This window comes from Calidris pugnax, unplaced genomic scaffold (assembly GCF_001431845.1).
Source record: "Calidris pugnax isolate Ruff unplaced genomic scaffold, ASM143184v1 scaffold125, whole genome shotgun sequence".
Taxonomy (NCBI): Eukaryota; Metazoa; Chordata; class Aves; order Charadriiformes; family Scolopacidae; genus Calidris; species Calidris pugnax.
This window is the reverse complement of record NW_015090906.1, coordinates 1,244,673-1,263,588: the sequence shown is the minus strand read 5'-3', so window position 1 is coordinate 1,263,588 and position 18,916 is coordinate 1,244,673. Positions and strand designations below refer to the sequence as shown.

The following is an 18,916-nucleotide window of genomic DNA, read 5'->3' as shown; positions in this document are numbered from 1 at the left end:
TGCGGCAGAGAAAGTTGGGAGGAAATAGCCCAGGAAAAGTGACACTCGCGGAGCCCGCCGGAGCGCGGAGGAAATAAAAGCGGCGGCGGGCAGGAAGTGTGAGGAGGAGGAGGAGGAAGGGGAGAAGAAGAAGAAGAAGAAAAAGAAGAAGAAGAAGGAGGAGGAGGAAGAGGAAGAAGAAGAAACAGCAGCCGCGGCAGCAGCGGCGGCAGAAGAGAAAGCAAAAGCCGTCCGCCCGCTCGGTGCCGCCCGGCCCGGCATCCGCGGGGCTGCGCGGGGCTGCGCGGCGCGGCCATGGCCCGGGAGAACGGGGACGGTGGCGGCTCCTGGAAGAAGCAAGCGGAGGACATCAAGAAGATCTTCGAGTTCAAGGAGACGCTGGGGACGTAGGTGGCGGGGAGCGGCTGCGCGGATTTTGGGGATGGGGGGGGAAGCGCGGAGCGGGGCGGGTGGCGCTGTCCCTTCCCCGCGGGGGATGCGCGGGTCCTCCCGCGGGTGTGTGTGTGTGTGTATGGTGTGTGTGTGTGTATTCTCTCCTGTGCACCCATCGGTCCCTCTCCGCGCCCCCGCTCATCCATCCGAGCAAGAAGTCGGGGCGATCTGGAAAGACGGAGAAATAAAATATAACTGTGGGGCAGGAGCTGGGCTAACAACCCCCTCCCCCCCAAAAAAAGAGAAAAAAAGGGGGGAAAAAAAGTGTTTTAAAATATTCATAGAATGAGGAGACGGGGAAAGGCTGTTTCTGGGTAGTGCAGCCGTAAATAAATGCGGGGTGACTCTCGCGCTGTCCCCTGAAGCCGGTGGCTGCGTCTCTGCGTGGACAGAGGAGCAGAAATAATCAGAGTGGATTGGATGCGTTTGAGCTACGATGCTTAACTGTCGGTGGGGTTTATTTCTGTTATTTATAGTGGCGGGGCATAAAGATTAGTAAAATGTTAGAGGTTTTTTGTGGGTTTTTTTTGCTTTTTTTTTATTTCCAGAAGGCTGAGAATAAACATGTGCAGATGGTGCAAGGGAGCGGGGTGCGGGCTGATGCTTTTTTGGCTGAGCAGGGAGTTTTATTTTCGTTAAAACAAATTTTGGCTTATAGGATATCGTAGAGGTAGAGAGCGGGGAGTGCTGAAGGCAGTCAGCCTTCAGCTGTATATATACAATATGCTGTATATACACAATATACGTTGTAATTAAAGCCCAGTTGTATTGGGGGTGAGCTTTGTTGCTGTGTCCCCCCACCCCACCTGCTTTAATTGCAACTTTAAGCGTGTCTCTAAACGAAGTGTCGTTAATCCCAAGTAGTGCTTTTCATACCCTGCGTGCCGCTTCCAAAATACGGTGGAACAAGTTTCGACTGTAAAATTTCAGTTTCTTTCTGCTTCCAAGGGAGGGCTCTCTACAGACAGAGTATTTCTGGTTCAGGGGCTCACCGATTTCCTATGAGCAAACACTGAGAGTAAGAATGGGGCTGGGTGTTTAATATGGAGGTGGGTCACGGAACTCCGTTGTGATGAGCAGATAGCACAGCCCTCAGAAAAACACCAGCTTGGCAAATCAAATTAATGTCTGTCTAGGTCTTTGAAGGAGCAAAGCGCAGTGTAAGAGCCCAGCGTTACGGCGGGTTCTCCTCACCTTCATTGAGTTTTTTTGCTGTCAGAATTTCACGCCGACGGGGAGAGACGTGTCCCTGCCTGTCGCTTCAGGGGTGCAGTTCCCTTCCTGAGCAAAGGGGTGTTGGGAAGGAAAGTCTTAATGCAGAGGGATTTGTTAGAGCAGCAGGACAGTTTGCTGTGGTGTCCATTGTACAACTCTCTGTCACCTTCCTGGTTGCTGTGTGTGGAGCCATCTGCGAGGGTTAATTTGTGCCACTGAAGAGGTCCAGAAAGCATTAACGTTGTGGCCTGGATCCATATCTCACTGACGTTAATGGGAGCAGGTGTAGGTCCCAAGGAAGGCAAAGTTGGTCAGAGTTAATAGTTATGTATATTAGGAGGGCTGTTGCAAATTAAATTCATTAAATATGGCCAGTTAGCGTCTCAAACTATTAACTGTTGTCTGAGCCTCACAGTTTGGTTTGTAAATCCTTTCTGATGAGAGTGGAGGCTGTGAAGTTTGGAAACTCGACTTAACAGTCAATCAAGAAAGTTGTAGAAAATCAAAATAGCTGGATTGCAAACATGGGCCCGTATAAAGAAAATGGAGCTGTTATCTTTTCCAGACCCAGGCATATTAATTATGAATGTGTGTGCATTTAACAGCCTACACATCAGTTGCCTCCTGGTTGCGCATTCCTCAGTTTCGGAGAGCAGGCTGATAATTAGGAGATTTGAATCTGAGTTTTGGTTCTGTCCTTGCCCGCCCACCAGCGCAGCACCTGCAGATCCTACAGCTCTGGAGTGACATACCAGGGTGTGAAACGTCCAAAAAATTTAGGCCATCACTGTGCAAAGCATTAAAGTACTTGTTCCATTCCCACTGAAGGCCTTGAAGAAACCTTCAAGGGCTGAAGCAGCAGACACACAGGGTGCTGGACTCCAAATGATGGGACACATTTGTAGCTATTGATAGGAAAGTACTTAAATAGGAGTTAAGCAAAAGTCTAAATACCTTTAAAGCATCTGGACCAAAATGTTTTCCTCTGGCATTATTTAGGAGCAGGGATAAAATCTGCTTTGATCCCTTCTGCACGGTAATGCTGAACCGTGTTGGACATCCATCTAATAGCTTTTTCTCTAGCATGGATGGGCTTGGAGTGAAAAACTTGGCATCTCAAGTAAGGTGTGCTGGATTGGTGTAGTAGCTCTATTTTGCATTTCTCTGCCACCGTCCATTTCAGGATGCCAAAGTACCAAAAAGCACTTTTAACAGGAAAGCAGCCCTTTTTCATGCAGCTGTCTTAACTGCCTGTGGTAAAATTGGTTAGAGAAAGAAAGACACTAAACCCCCAAATTGGGGAAGAAAGTGAAAGAGAAACTTTAAAAACATCCTTTATTTCAAGTGCATTGATTTGTGAATGTTGAATCTATATGTATACTCTATTAATGATTTGTTCTCTGAAAGGAGTCTTTCATCTGAATAAAAGCTTCTCAGCAGATCTTTAACATGGGAGAGTTGAAATTGCTGGAATTATTAAAAAGATCCTAACTCGGTTAATCATTATATCATTTGGGCTTCAAGGAACCTCTAATGAGTACCCAGCTCTCTCTTCCAGAGCTGCAATTAATTATTCACATGTCCCTGTAAATCATGTCCAGCCACGCTGATACTGAAATAGGCATCCTGAATTGGACGTCGCCTCCAGATGTAAAAAAGTAGCCTTTTCCACCCAAAGAATTGCTTCCTTCGGTGGGTGAGATCTGTCATCTGCTTGGTGCTGTTGGGCAACAGTGTTTTTCTGAAGAAGTCATCAGCAACGCAGTGGCTGGCTCAGATGGCACTCAAACCTGTATTTACACAGTCCCTAAGCCACAATTACAGTTTGTGACTGCAATCTCTTGGATGCCACAGTGTCAACAAAGTATTTTGGTAATATTAATCAAGACCATACAACGTATTATATAAAAAATAGAAATATATGAAATATAGTTTATATATTGCTATATATATAATCATAGAATCATAGAATGGTTAGAGTTGGAAGGGACCTTAGAGATCATCTAGTTCCAACCCCCCTGCCATGGGCAGGGACACCTCCCACCAGACCAGGTTGCTCAAAGCCCCATCCAGCCTGGTCTTGAACCCCTCCAGGGATGGGGCAGCCACAGCTTCTCTGGGCAACTTGTTCCAGTGTCTCACCACCCTCACAGCAAAGAATTTCTTTCTGGTATCAAATCTAAATCTCCCCTTTTCCTATTTAAAACCGTTCCCCCTTGTCCTGTCACCACACTTCCTGACAAAGAGTCCCTCTCCAGCTCTCCTGTAGCTCCCTTCAGATATTGGAAGGCTGTTATGAGGTCTCCCTGGACCCTTCTCTTCTCCAGGCTGAACAACCCCAGCTCTCTCAGCCTGTCTTCATAGGAGAGGTGCTCCATCCCTCTGATCATCTTCGTGGCCCTCCGCTGGACCTGTTCCAGCAGATCCATGTCCTTCCTGCGTTGAGGACTCCAAAGCTTGACACAGTACCCCAGGTGGGGTCTCAGGAGCACAGAATAGAGGGGCAGAATCACCTCCTGTGAACCTGCTGGTCACACTTCTTTTGATGCAGCCCAGGATGTGGTTGGCTTTCTGAGCTGCCAGTGCACATTGCTGGCTCATGCTGAGCTTCTCATCCACCAACACCCCCAAGTCCTTCTCCTCAGGGCTGCTCTCCAGCCATTCTCCACCCAACCAGTATTTGTGCCTGGGATTGCCACATCCCAGGTGCAGGATCCTGCACTTGGCTTGGTTGAAGCCAATTCTATATAAAATATATAGAATGGTCCTGATCCATTCTTGAGCTGCTTCAGTTTTGTGGTGCCTGTTCACATAGGACAGCGGTAACACAGCAGTGAACCATGCTCTATGTGCAGGTTCAGTGGCTGCTCCTTCTTGGAACTGGTCCTGTTCCCTACTGGGTCTTTGAAAGGGAAGTCACAGATCCTGAAAATGGAGCTAGGACGAAATAGACAAAGTAGATCAAGGATAAAATAAAATCATAGCAGCGGCCCAGATCCTCAGCTGATGGAGAGTCCCTTCCAAGTCAAGACAGGCAGTAGGCCTGAGGAGAAAAGAGGGTCTGAGTAACTGCTTATCTTTTAAAAATTCCACTTATGGTAGCTCTACTCAGTTTGCAGTCCTGCCTGAAGAGGGGGATTTCCACCCCAGCCCTCAAGAGATGTAAAATTTCACAATAGCAGGAATCTGATAAGAGGATGAATGATCACTGAAATATAATTTTTTCCTCCACATTTAAATAATATTATGTGTAAGGCATTTTAAAACTCAGATTTTGACATTCCAAGAAGTAATAAGATACATAATGTCTTTCACCAGCCACAGAGAAAAGCCTCCAGTCATGTGGTCTGCCAACACGGCCCCACGTTTCTAAGGTATCTGTCATTGGGCCTGAATAACGTTAGAGTTATAGTGAAGTTATCGTAGTTAGAAAGGCTCAAGCTTAGTAACTATGGAAATACTGATGCTGTCCTTAAAAATGAAGTGTTAGATTCCTTAGGGCTTAGTAATGATAACATAAGGAGTTTCATGGTTATAGCCATAACATAGTGAGAGTCGGGTGAGAAGAAAAATATGCTTCAGTGATGCGTCCAGTACTTCCCTAAAATTCAGTACAGAGAAAACTTATAGGTGGTTCTGTTTTTCGCAGGGGCTCTACCGTAATTTTTGCTTCATCTGTGTCCTGTGTCTCTTCTGTACTCTTACACCATTTGTTGGGCTCCTGGTGCTCTTTGTGACTCTTCTGTGCACCTGTACGTGCTCCTTCATGCTGTGAAATGAAGTCACTCCACATCCTGCTCTCACGTGTGTTTTCTTTCTCTCTCACACATACACACACACATTGTCACAAACTCTTACATGCCATCTCCTGTGGTTTTGTCCTCTCACGTCCTTCATGGTGTCTTCCCCTGCAGGCAGACACTCAGGCTTTTCATGAGCTGGTCCACCTCATGCTCTCATCTGTTCTTGGTTGCTCAGACCTTCACAGGGGACAAGGCTAATGGAGGTGATGTGCCTCAGGCCAGGCACTCAGCCTTGACTTCCACCGTCGAGAAGACACTGGTGGCATGACAGGTTCTGGTGGAGGTGCCCAATGCATTTGAGTTGCCGTGTAGAGAGGAGGTACTGGGAGACACCAGTAGGCTCCCGTTCTGGTTGTCTCTGGTCAAAGAGCCTTCCTTCTCATCAACTTTGTTCCAAAAGCACTTGCGTTGGGTTCAACACAACGAATCATCACTGTTTAGCCATTTAACTTGAGATACCGTGAAAATTACTCAATTGTTTTTCCCTTCTGATTTTGGAAATTCTCAAAACGAAAAGAAACATGTTGATATTTGTGCTTTCTCTCACTCCGTACCCCCTGTGAGGATTGAAGAGTTTGTCTGATTTTCATGTTTCTGCTGACATTATCAGCAATTTCTGCCTCTCTCTTATGACACCCCAGTGAGGCAGCAGCGGCTCTGTTAGAATGTTTCACTTTTCTTAGTTCAGTATTTTCTGTTTTTTTAAAAAATACATTAAAAAATATTTCACAGTAAAAAAATATCTTCATGGGAGAAAATAGAGGGTCCCAAAGGGCATATGTTTTCAGGAGGAAGGCTGAGGAACCACTGGGGCAAACTATGAAGGCAAGTGGTTCCCATCTCCTCCGGGATAACTTGCTGGGAGAAATCCTTTCGCCATCTGAAAGCTCTCAGGCTTTGTGTAGGAGTCACCAAGAAAGACCCTCTTGTCCATGTTTACAGAGGAAGGTGTTTCATGGTCATTTCTGACCTTAAAATCTGTAACTCTGGGAATCTCACCATCAAACCCAGGGATAACTCGTGCTAAGAGGTGAAGGGTATCTACAGCACCTCTCCAGTGCCTGTGGGAGGAGGAGTGAAAGCTGAGGTCCAAGTATTAATGTTTAACTTAACGCTGTGAAACACCTCAGATGTTTTAGTTTGTGCACTCTCTATAGGGCAACCAGAAAAATACTGTTAGGGCTCCTTTAAGGTGACACATTTGTTTTAAACTAAGTAATCCTGTTTGCTATTGTGTGGAATAGTTTACAATCCAGTATCTTCTTGGAGGCTTAAAAATAATGAGTCCCAACTATTTGCAATGTGAACTGTAGTATCTTGTAATGTAGATTGTTGGTTGAACCTCGAATGGTTACAGGAAATAACAGGTTTGAGCATTCAGCTGGAATTAAAATGGGAAAAAAAGGAAAAGCAAAATGGCCAATGGATTTAAAGGCTGATGGAGAGAATTGGGAAAAAAATCTGCAGCCATTGGTGAGAAAGCATTTTTGACAACTCTGCGTGGTCTTGACAGTTCATGGGTGTGTTTTGGACAGTACTTGTTTGAGGCAACAGTGTAGCATAAAGGTGAATTTTCTTTCATCGTCTGAAAAATTGCAGTCCAAAATATCCCATAATCAAAGGCTTTCTGATAAATACATAATTTTGGGGATACCCAGTTTACTGTATTGTCAGCTCACATATGCACTCATTCTTCTTCCAGGAGATTTTTTTTTCTACTAGTTTTGATGCCTCACCTCTTTTTGCCCTGCCTTGCCTCTTTTTCCATGCCTGTTCTCTTTCAAGTACCGTCCTCGTACTGTCTCAGCCTCCTGCTTGTGCAACCAAGAAGTGTATTTAACTGGCAAGGTGACAGCAACCCTTTCGGGTAGGGTTGGAATAGGGTGTTTGATCTTCCCTGCCCCGTTCTGGCATGGTGATTAGCACAATGGGATCCTTGCCTAGCCCAAAACTCAGTGTAACTCCTAGTGAGGACCTCCATATAACCCATATCAACTCCACAACTGCTCTTTGTGCAGATGTGAGCTGAGGGCAAAGCATGCCTAAAAATATTGCTATTTTTTGCCAGCCACAGAGGTAGATGACACCCTAAAGCTCACAACAAGCAAAACCCAGAGGGTCTGAAGCCCTGGTGGAGGGGCAATGGATGGAGCTGAACCCAACTCTTTGGCGTCCTGTAGTAATCCTTCAACCAAAAGTCTATTCTTCCCATCACAGCCACAACACAGTGGGTGTGAGAGCCTTCTTCTCTGCTGCTCCCACCATCTGGAGCAGCCTGTTGGCTTCCTTCACCCTCCATCTGCTTTCACATAGGAGCTGAAAAAAAATCTCTTTATGTATTTTTTTGTTTCCTTTTTGTCTCTTTTTCTCTCTACCTCTGTGACTGACCTCAGTTATTTTTGTTGCCCCTCACGCACAATTCCCTTGACTACACGCAGAATGTTGGTCGGAGTTATTTAATCCTTTCAAGCATCCAAGGATACAATTAATATTGAATAAAGTTGTATTGTTTTGGTTTGGTTGACAATAACAAGCGTTTATAATAGGATTCTGAATTTGTTGCCAGTAATGGTATTCACTTAACCGGTGAGTCACAGTTTATGTTCATGATTACTTAATAGGACCTAATTTTCTAGTCATTTTAGATAGCATGAAAACAGGTTGGAACTAAGCGGGTCCTGTTAGTAAACAGGTAATGAGGGAAAGGAGGGAGAAAAAGTTCCTCGGGGCAGCGATCTGTCATTTTCATTGGAATTCAAACCACCTTGCATTTCAGTGCTTTTCTGTAAATAATAATTAACAACAATAACAATAATTTGCAAACATATGTGTGTGATTGGGCTGAATGACAAATAGCGTAGCAATCAGAATATTTCTCCTTTCTAGAAATCATACTGTTCCTTAAAACCTTTCTATCAAATCTTAACACTGATATGGTTTTTTGTTATCTGACTTGGCGGTTCCTATAATTTTCCTCTGAATGTTGTGTCAATCATTTTTTTAAAAAGAAAACTATAAATAGCAGATTGTTAATAAACTTTTCAAGGCCCTTCACTGATGTTTTCATGTTGAAAGCTGTGTATTGAGTTTCATGCCAGAATTACTCACCAAACAGATTGTATGAGGTTAAATTAAAATAATACTCTTTAGTAGAATTTTTTGGCTGAGTTAAAAAGCTTTTTTTTTTTTTTTTAACACTGGATGTGCTAAGAAAAAGCTACTGGGAAGCTCTCTTTTGGATCTGCTCTGTGTGTAGAACAGCTGAGCACAGGGCTGGAGATCCTCTGTAACAATAGATCACTGATTTTGCTTGCTCTTTTCCTGGGCAACATCATACGTCACATTTCAAACACCAACAGATTTGGACAAGTGGGCTACATAACCACGAAGACAGTTCCTAAAATACCTTTTTCAGGAGTTGAACGAGAAGAGGCATGTGAGAGAGGACATGCTGGCTTAGATGTATTGAGGATTTATTTTTATTTTTGTTTTGATAATTTTATAATCCCAATTGGAGATAAACCTAACAGTTTCAGTCTACTTACAGTTTGCAGGAGGAATGAAATGGAGGTGCTTTTAATGATGCAAACGAACACCAGCATTTACCATCAGCAGCAACAGGCTGCAGCATCTCTCCCCGAGACCCCCTGCCTTTTGCCTTGCTGTAGATTTTTCTTGTTGTCCTGCTTTTAACGCTCTCCCTAATTGAGGTTGAGTATTTGAAAGTATGTTCCTTCAAGTCTGAGCACCCAAGATTTGGGACTTAGATCTGGCTCAGTTGTCAGAACACAGAGGACCTAGAAATTTCATCCATGTCTGATGGGAGTGGGGCGAGGCGAGTAAAGTCTGAAGTCTGGGAGCCTTCAGCCTCTGTGTTTGTTTTTGTGAGGGTTGGTGTGACAGTTTGGAGACTAAAGAAACTAATACCATCCTGGTTCATCAGTGGTGGGGTGTGAAGGTTTGCAGGTCTTCCTAGGTGCTCCAAAGGAAGGGTTCCTCAGATATGGGGGTATCTCCCTTAAGACAGTACCACTTGGTCCTGCAGACTCTTTCTGTGACGTTGGCATGTTTTAGGTGAGCCATGGGTTTAAAACCTGCCTGCTGCCCTGATGACACTTGCATTTGAGAAATGTGGCCATCCTTCTCCCAGGGGCTATGTTAAGTCTACTTACAGTTTGCAGGAGGAATGAAATGGAGGTGCTTTTAATGATGCAAACGAACACCAGCATTTACCATCAGCAGCAACAGGCTGCAGCATCTCTCCCCGAGACCCCCTGCCTTTTGCCTTGCTGTAGATTTTTCTTGTTGTCCTGCTTTTAACGCTCTCCCTAATTGAGGTTGAGTATTTGAAAGTATGTTCCTTCAAGTCTGAGCACCCAAGATTTGGGACTTAGATCTGGCTCAGTTGTCAGAACACAGAGGACCTAGAAATTTCATCCATGTCTGATGGGAGTGGGGCGAGGCGAGTAAAGTCTGAAGTCTGGGAGCCTTCAGCCTCTGTGTTTGTTTTTGTGAGGGTTGGTGTGACAGTTTGGAGACTAAAGAAACTAATACCATCCTGGTTCATCAGTGGTGGGGTGTGAAGGTTTGCAGGTCTTCCTAGGCGCTCCAAAGGAAGGGTTCCTCAGATGTGGGGGTATCTCCCTTAAGACAGTACCACTTGGTCCTGCAGACTCCTTTTGTGATGTTGGCATGTTTTAAGTGAGCGGTGGGTTTAAAACCTGCCTGCTGCCCTGATGACACTTGCATTTGAGAAATGTGGCCATCCTTCTCCCACGGGCTACATTGCTTGTTGCAGAAATGGACAGGCTTTTGAGGGTAGTACAAAACAAAACAGTATAGCTGCTCGTGCTTAAATGTAAAGATTTGCAGAGGCTAAAAAGCCGGTGTGTGTGTGAGGGTTGGACACTAGCAAGTGAAATATGAAGGGTCTAAAATATTTGTGGGTTTTATTACTATGTTTTTATTGGTCTCAGATGAGATCAGGCACTGTTGAGCTAGGAATATTACAAACACCAGAGGAAAAGGCTGTTCGTACCCAGAAGAACTTCTAATCTAAATAAGTAAGACAAAAATGTTAACACTGTTTTGTTAAAGCCGAGAAAGTGTGTCACTTGTAAACCCAGAGCTGAGCCTGGACCTTAACTCCAGCCTTGTGCAGTGGACTGCCCTGCTTCTTTTAATGGCAGGCACTGTGTCAGCACCAGTGCCTTCAAAATGTATTTATTTATACGTGATTCATCCAAGGCCATCGCATGTAATTAGTTAAGGCTTGAAGATGCAAAGTGCTGCCCGTATGCCATGGGCGCTTTATTGCTGCATTGTTTCTCAGATGCTCAGAGGAACTGAGGTCTTCCCAGAACTATAAAGAGCTGGAGCAGACCAGGTGGTTCTCAGGGCCATGTGGGATTGCTCCTAGCAGGATCCCATCCTCCCATCCTGGCTTAAATAATTCAAGGGGCCAGGGCTTCAACTTTCCAACCAAACTGTGACCCTGCCATTTTCCCCTGTGATGGGCCAAGGAGCGAAATGAGGTAATGAAAAACACTGGTAGAAACAAAATGACATAGAAAAACTCAAACAACATAGAAGGGAGGTGGGTGTGGAGGGGAAGAAGAGCACTTAGAGGATTTGCAACCACGTGGAAAACTCCTCTGGGGAAGACACAGGTTGCTAATCAAATTCAGCCGTAGTTTGAGAGAGACTGCCGAGAATCCCTGAATAATCCTTTACTGTTATATTGAGTTGGCTTGGAGATTTCCTCCCCCTGCTCCCTCTTGTCTTCTGCTGCCTCTCAGCGTAAGTAAATCAGTACAATGTGCCCAGCCATGAAGCCTGCAGCGTTTTGGAAATTTCAGGCACAGCAGAGTGCTTGGTGTGCGCCGTCAATAGCAGAAGGTGCTGAGAACATATTTAACTTGTTTTGTGCTCGCTACCCTGTTTTCTTGCACAGCACCTGAAGAGTTTCAAAGGCTTTGTCTTTTACTTTGAGACATTTTATAGCTGGGGCTTGAGATATCTAAAAGACTATCTAAATCTCTGGGATCATCATCAGGCTCACACCTCTGCATTAATGGGATTTCTTGCCGTAGGGGTGTAATTAATTTGTTCAAGAGGTGCAACTTTTTTTTTGAGGGGAAAATCTGACACTGCTGAGCTTCTCCATTGGGCTGGTGATGATCACCATAAATACACCACCTCCTTCTCTGAGTCCACGGTGTTTCTCTAGCATAATAACATAGCAGCCTGAATATTGCAAAGCAAACAAACTCTTCTTCCCAACATAAAATGCTCCCAAACACAAAAATACACCCCACAAACCAACACAAAACCCCCTACTAGAAGACCACTGCGTGTGTGTGCCCTTCTTTAGGCAGAGAAGAGAGAGTCAAACGGCATGTGGCTCGTTAGCCAAGTTGCTTGCACCATGAGAAGGTGCTTAGATAAAAACATTTATGGGGCAGAATAATTTTGTGACTCCTGTTGGCCAAATGACCCAGGGGCACAAGGGGAATGACTTAGAAAGAAGGGATATGTCTCATGTCACAGGTCTGACTTATGGCTTGTGGTTTTTAGGAAGCAGTAGGCTATATATTAAGATGTTGGGGGAGAATGTACCAAGAAATGAGCTGGAAAAAACAGGGTTCTCAAAAGCACGTACATACAGGACATACAGGTACTGCAGGCTGCAGGGAGGCTTCTGCTCTAGGGTCTGTTAAGGTGTGTCTGGAGTAATTTTACTGACTAATTTTCCTGCCTGTAGCCGTGTAATTTATGTCCTGGACATAAGTGCTAGGCTCTTAAGAGAGAGACCCTGAAAATAAAATCTTGCAGAGCTTTGTAGGCATTCTGTAGCCGTGTAATTTATGTCCTGGACATAAGTGCTAGGCTCTTAAGAGAGAGACCCTGAAAAAAAAATCTCGCAGAGCTTTGTAGGCAAGTCCATTGAATGAGTTTCTTATATTTTTAATGGAAAGAAAATAAAGTGATTCTAGGATTCTTGAGTGACATCTGACATAATCTGTATCCAGAAAGCAACCGTGTGCCCTTCTGGCACTGCTGAAAGAGAACATAACGAGTACTACAGCTGGGAGCACGCTCCTTCTGCAGGTGAGTGGAGCTGCACGGGGGGAAAGCCAAGAGGGAGAGGTCTGGGGCAAAGCAGAGCAATGGGATTCAGCTGCAGGTAAATGCTGCAAAAGACTCCTCTAAATGGGGTGCTTTTCGCTTAATTGACTCCAGAGTCTCCCTGCTTGTTCTTGAGATATACAACTGCAAAAATTCATAGGCACGGGTCCTTTGGACAGGACAGCTCATGTACTGCACCGGGCAGCACCTAATTATTGATAGTCAAAGGCCACTGAAATGACTGCCAGCTTCAGTGCAGTGTTTGCTCTGGAGATGGTGTGATGCTGTGACACCTTTATCTTGCATTGCCATGCAGTTATGATGAAAGTGTGGGGCCCCTTTACATACATAGAAATAGATATAGTGTATAAGTGTATGTGTATATATAGTATTTATATATACACACATTAAAAATACTATTTACATGGTGATGTATAGTGGTGTATAGTGATATATAGTGCTAGTTTCTTGCCACGGTGTGTGTTGTTTGGCATCATTAAAAAATGCATAGAGAATAACCTGTGCCATTTGGTAAAAACTGTTTAAAAGCATTGTGAATGCTGTTAATTTATTCCGTAGTTTGAATTTCTCGCCTTATTTGGGTCACGTTTAGGTGAAGTCAGGGAAGTCATGCCCGCTTACATCACCTGAGTTTTGTTATCCCTAATAAAGGGTCAAATCCAAAATGCAGTATCAGGATACGTGGAGATATCCTTAGTATTTGTCCTCGGGTGCAAACTGGTTTTAGCTGATTTCTAAATGCCTTTGTCTATGCAGTGACTTCTTGACAGATGCTTTTGCGATGCCTTGTTGTGTCCTTCCATCTACTGAGATAAGACTTGGGTCCAGCCAATGGCTCTGTGTTTCTACTCTTGTTCACCAGTCAGTTGCTTTCAGAGATGGAAGCTTTTTCCTGCTCTGTCATCTTTAACAGAGATGACTTTGGTCATGCTCCACAGCTGCTGAAATAAGTGGTGTTTGACCTTGCTCATTTTGTGACCGGTGACCATGGAAAGCTCTCAGAGGTGGTTTTGGGTCTGTGATGTTCCCCACGGCCCTTTTAACTCCATTTCTGAGACAGTTCTGGTCTCTGATAAATATCAGAAGGAAAATGCTCACTTTGCCTAAGATTTAAAGAGGAACTGTGTGGTGCCCCCTCGTTCATTTAGCTAATGGAGGTGAACCCAGTCAAATATGTAGTAAGAGTGTGATGGTCCTTCCCTCTCCCCTTCTCCTCCACCTCCACCTTACCTCTGCAACACTAAATCCCTGCTTTCCATCTCCTGTCCCCATCCTGCACAAACTCCTTGGCCGTAGCCACATCCCGCAGGTGTGCACAGCTGGAATCACAGCTGGAAGGCAGCAACACATCTTCCTCGGGGTCACTTAAGGGCTGCATGTGTTTAGATAAAGCACCCTTCCCGTGGGCAAGTGAAGGTGGTGGGGAGCAGGTGGAGTCTGTTAGAGCTTTTTTGGGGTGCAAACTTGAGTGCAGCAAGTGGAAGGTGAACTAACTGACGTTGTGCTGGGTGTTAGGAGGTCTGTCTTGGATACCCCGTGAGGGTTGTCTCTGTAGATGGGGTGGTTGAAGTATCTTCACTGACCACATTTAACTCCGGTCTGCACCCCTGGCCCGCAAGGTGATGGCCTCTGCTGCTGTATGGCTATGGATTGCAAAGTCATGGCAATTAAAAACCCACCTTGCTAATGTCATTATGGTGGTGGGTACATTAATTTCTGTAGTCAATTCCCTTTTCTACTATTATTTAAGCAATACCCTTAGGGACGTAAGAGTGGCTTAGGTATTCTGGTGCTTTAACACTAAGGCAAAATATGGAAGATAGGGAAATTGGTAGTAAAAATATTTATAAAAAAAGGTTTTGGCTTCAGAAGGCACTTGTAAAATGTCTTCCTAGAGGTCTCCTTGTGTGTTGGCTTAGCACTGTGAATAGATCTTGCTGAAGTCAGAGGGTAGCACACAAAAGCACACCAGGCCTGTTTCTCTTCTGATTTTCTCTTAAATCATTTGTAGCAGCACAAAGTGAATGTAAAATTCTGCCTTTGATGTGCGCAGCCCGGAGGTTTTCCTTTGGGACTGAAGAAAGACTTCTTGACAGATGCTTTTGCGATGCCTTGTTGTGTCCTTCCATCTACTGAGATAAGACTTGGGTCCAGCCAATGGCTCTGTGTTTCTACTCTTGTTCACCAGTCAGTTGCTTTCAGAGATGGAAGCTTTTTCCTGCTCTGTCATCTTTAACAGAGATGACTTTGGTCATGCTCCACAGCTGCTGAAATAAGTGGTGTTTGACCTTGCTCATTTTGTGACCGGTGACCATGGAAAGCTCTCAGAGGTGGTTTTGGGTCTGTGATGTTCCCCACGGCCCTTTTAACTCCATTTCTGAGACAGTTCTGGTCTCTGATAAATATCAGAAGGAAAATGCTCACTTTGCCTAAGATTTAAAGAGGAACTGTGTGGTGCCCCCTCGTTCATTTAGCTAATGGAGGTGAACCCAGTCAAATATGTAGTAAGAGTGTGATGGTCCTTCCCTCTCCCCTTCTCCTCCACCTCCACCTTACCTCTGCAACACTAAATCCCTGCTTTCCATCTCCTGTCCCCATCCTGCACAAACTCCTTGGCCGTAGCCACATCCCGCAGGTGTGCACAGCTGGAATCACAGCTGGAAGGCAGCAACACATCTTCCTCGGGGTCACTTAAGGGCTGCATGTGTTTAGATAAAGCACCCTTCCCGTGGGCAAGTGAAGGTGGTGGGGAGCAGGTGGAGTCTGTTAGAGCTTTTTTGGGGTGCAAACTTGAGTGCAGCAAGTGGAAGGTGAACTAACTGACGTTGTGCTGGGTGTTAGGAGGTCTGTCTTGGATACCCCGTGAGGGTTGTCTCTGTAGATGGGGTGGTTGAAGTATCTTCACTGACCACATTTAACTCCGGTCTGCACCCCTGGCCCGCAAGGTGATGGCCTCTGCTGCTGTATGGCTATGGATTGCAAAGTCATGGCAATTAAAAACCCACCTTGCTAATGTCATTATGGTGGTGGGTACATTAATTTCTGTAGTCAATTCCCTTTTCTACTATTATTTAAGCAATACCCTTAGGGACGTAAGAGTGGCTTAGGTATTCTGGTGCTTTAACACTAAGGCAAAATATGGAAGATAGGGAAATTGGTAGTAAAAATATTTATAAAAAAAGGTTTTGGCTTCAGAAGGCACTTGTAAAATGTCTTCCTAGAGGTCTCCTTGTGTGTTGGCTTAGCACTGTGAATAGATCTTGCTGAAGTCAGAGGGTAGCACACAAAAGCACACCAGGCCTGTTTCTCTTCTGATTTTCTCTTAAATCATTTGTAGCAGCACAAAGTGAATGTAAAATTCTGCCTTTGATGTGCGCAGCCCGGAGGTTTTCCTTTGGGACTGAAGAAAAGCCTGTGCTCCTCGGCAGACGCTGGAACAGCAGTGTTTTCTGCTCCTTAACGCTCGGGTTTCAAACGGCAATCTAAAGTTACGGGGCTGCGGAGGAGCAGGTTGCAGCTCCGGGGCAGAAGAGGAAGGGGCTGAAGGGGTTCACATCTTCTGCCAGCCCAGTTGTTCGCAGGGATGTGCCGTGAATTTATTTAATGCAACCATAGAGGTTAAAAATAGGCCTCCGAAAAGGAGGCAGGGAGGTGGGGGGGAAGGGAGAAATTCAAAGTACAAGAAGTTTTATTTCTTTTCATTCCGTAGACGCTATAAATCAGCAGGGAAGTCAGTTGCATTTTTTTTTTTTTTTGCTTTCTGTCTTGAGTCATTAAAAAATCATCAGGCACTACACTGAAATGGTTTGCAGGAGCCGCTTCACCAGGAACAATTTCTGACCGAGAACAATAAAAAATTGGTAGACGCCAGGTTGAATTCATGTGTCAGCGGCTGCTGAATTCAACTTAAGAGCTGTAAATGGAACCAATCATCATTTCTTAATGAGATATATGAGAACAAAGAATCACAATGCTTGAATAATCTGTCACATCTCTATCAATGCTGCTTAAGCAATTATTCAGTGTGTTCAATGGTTTGACAAGGTAACATGACAAAATCAATTTACAAAGCAGATTAAATATAAATATGCACGGCTCTTTTTCCAGGAGTGTCATTCTTAAAGCCTTATGTTTTTTATCCTTACAATCCCTTCCCAGTCATCTGTTTTCAGTGGTACTGCTTGGATGAAGTCCTACATGGCCCACAGTGACATTATTCACCAGATCATTTGTCATTTATCCATCTCTGACCTAATGAGACTGTCGTCTGGGCCTTGGTAAAAATGAATGATGCATTGCTCCAATACACAGTGTAAGTATGTCTTTCACTTAGTGCTAAGGCTGTATTTTTGCAGTGTCCTCAAGGAAGCCTTGGCCCTCAGCCCTTATTAACACTTAATGTAAATATTTCTGAATATTTGATTTGTTTGGCAGCAAATGTAGGAGAAATTTGGTGTGAGTTCCCTAGGAGCTAAATAACAAGCGTTGTCCACAGAGGTGATATGATCATCTATTTTAATAGCAGATCTTTCACCATGTTGCAAAGGGCTGTGACTGGGACAGTCCCGTCCCTGTTTGGAGCAACGGGTACTTCAGCAGCAGGACTTCAGTGGTCTTAATCCTTTTCTTCCAAAAATGAGTCTTCATCCTTTGAATGTGCTTGAGTACAGCCCAGTACAGGTTGGGGGTTGACCTGCTGGAGTGCAGCTCTGAGGAGAAAGACCTAGGAGTCCTGGTGGACAATAGGATGACCATGAGCCAGCAATGTGCTCTTGTGGCCAAGAAGGCCAATGGCATTCTGGGGTGCCTCGAGAAGAGTGTGACCAGCAGGCCGAGGGAGGTCATCCTGCCCCTCTGCTCTGCCCTGGTGAGGCCCCATCTGGAGCACTGGGTCCAGTTCTGGGCTCCCCAGTTCAAGAAGGACAGGGAACTGCTGGAGAGGGGACAGCAGAGGGCTACAAAGATGATGAGGGGCCTGGAGCATCTCTCTTATGAGGAGAGGCTGAGGGACTTGGGTCTTTTTAGTCTTGAGAAGACTGAGGTAGCATCTGATCAATGCTTATAAATACTTAAAGGATGGGTGTCAAGAGGACGGGGCTGGTCTTTTTTTCAGTGGTGCCCAGGGACAGGACAAGAGGAAATGGCCACAAACTGGAACATAAGAAGTTCCACCTAAACATGTGGACGAACTTCTTTACTTTGAGGGTGGCAGAGCCCTGGAACAGGCTGCCCAGAGAGGTGGTGGAGTCTCCTTCTCTGGAGACATCCAAAACCCTCCTGGACACATTCCTGTGCAGCCTGCTCTAGGTGGACCTGCTTTGGCAGGGGTCTTGGACTGGATGGTCTCCAGAGATCCCTTCCAACCCCATAGCATTCTGTGATTCTGTGAGTAGCATGGTGTAATGAAACTGTAGCACAGAAGAGAGAATTCCCTCCCCCTGTGAAATGTTTCCACCTCTCATCTCTGTGGGGAACTCAAGAATATAAGATTTTTTTTTTTGAAAAAAATCCCTGTACGAATAACTCTGGGATTTCCTCAGCCCATTTGGGTTTTATATAGTCTAAAAGATGCCACCGATGTACCTGGCTGCATAGCTCATTGTGCCTGTAATGTTGTATGTCACTGGGTTCTCAACAGAGATGTCGTAAACAGCTTTTAGGGAATCGTGAGCACTTTTCTTTTTATTTCAGACAAGGCGACAGGGTTCCCAGCAGCCTTTTAAATACGCCAGGGGATTGTGTCATGGAGGAGAACAGTATTTCTTAACTTATCGTTGCCATGTGACTCCCATTACTACAATTCCCGAGCAAATCACCATCCTTACAAGATCTGTGATACCAAAACCTCATATGCTTATATTTTTAATACATTTATGCCTGACATATGGACTTCCAGTATCTGGTTACTCACTTTCTGCTCAATGTCTTGTATTTTCTGGTGACTGCTGAGAGATCCGAATACGTACGGTATTCCCTTATCTATTATTGGTGTTGCTGCAGCCTTCATCTTGTGGTTTGTTGGCTAACTGTCAGATACTCATGGCTTCATTAAGAAACAGATGTACAGGTCTACACTTTGTTTTTGTAGCTGCACTTTTGACATATTGTAAATGTCCTTAATTGATTTTGTTCAGGATAATACCATCTGCTGGCATCTGTTTCTGCTGTGGCTCTTGCTGAATACTTGTGTGTATCGTGGTCTATAAGGACAAATAACAGAATTTCAGCAGGGTATTATGTAAATTTTTTTTTCTGAAATAAATGAGAGCAGAATTTGAACATTGGATGACCTTATAACTACATAATTTAATATCTAG

At 44.7% G+C, this 18,916-nt stretch overlaps 1 protein-coding gene across 3 annotated transcripts in view; it reads left to right on the top strand.

The window, feature by feature from the left end:
* The first annotated feature begins 9 nt into the window (after positions 1-9).
* The window catches only part of CAMK1D (calcium/calmodulin dependent protein kinase ID), a 247,829-nt gene continuing 228,922 nt past the window's right edge, over positions 10-18,916 (top strand). For all 3 annotated transcript variants that reach the window (XM_014949084.1, XM_014949083.1, XM_014949082.1), the window contains exon 1: positions 10-386. In XM_014949084.1, coding sequence (XP_014804570.1) covers positions 295-386 — 92 coding nt within the window. In that variant the 5' untranslated portion in view covers positions 10-294. The remainder of the gene's footprint in view (positions 387-18,916) is intronic.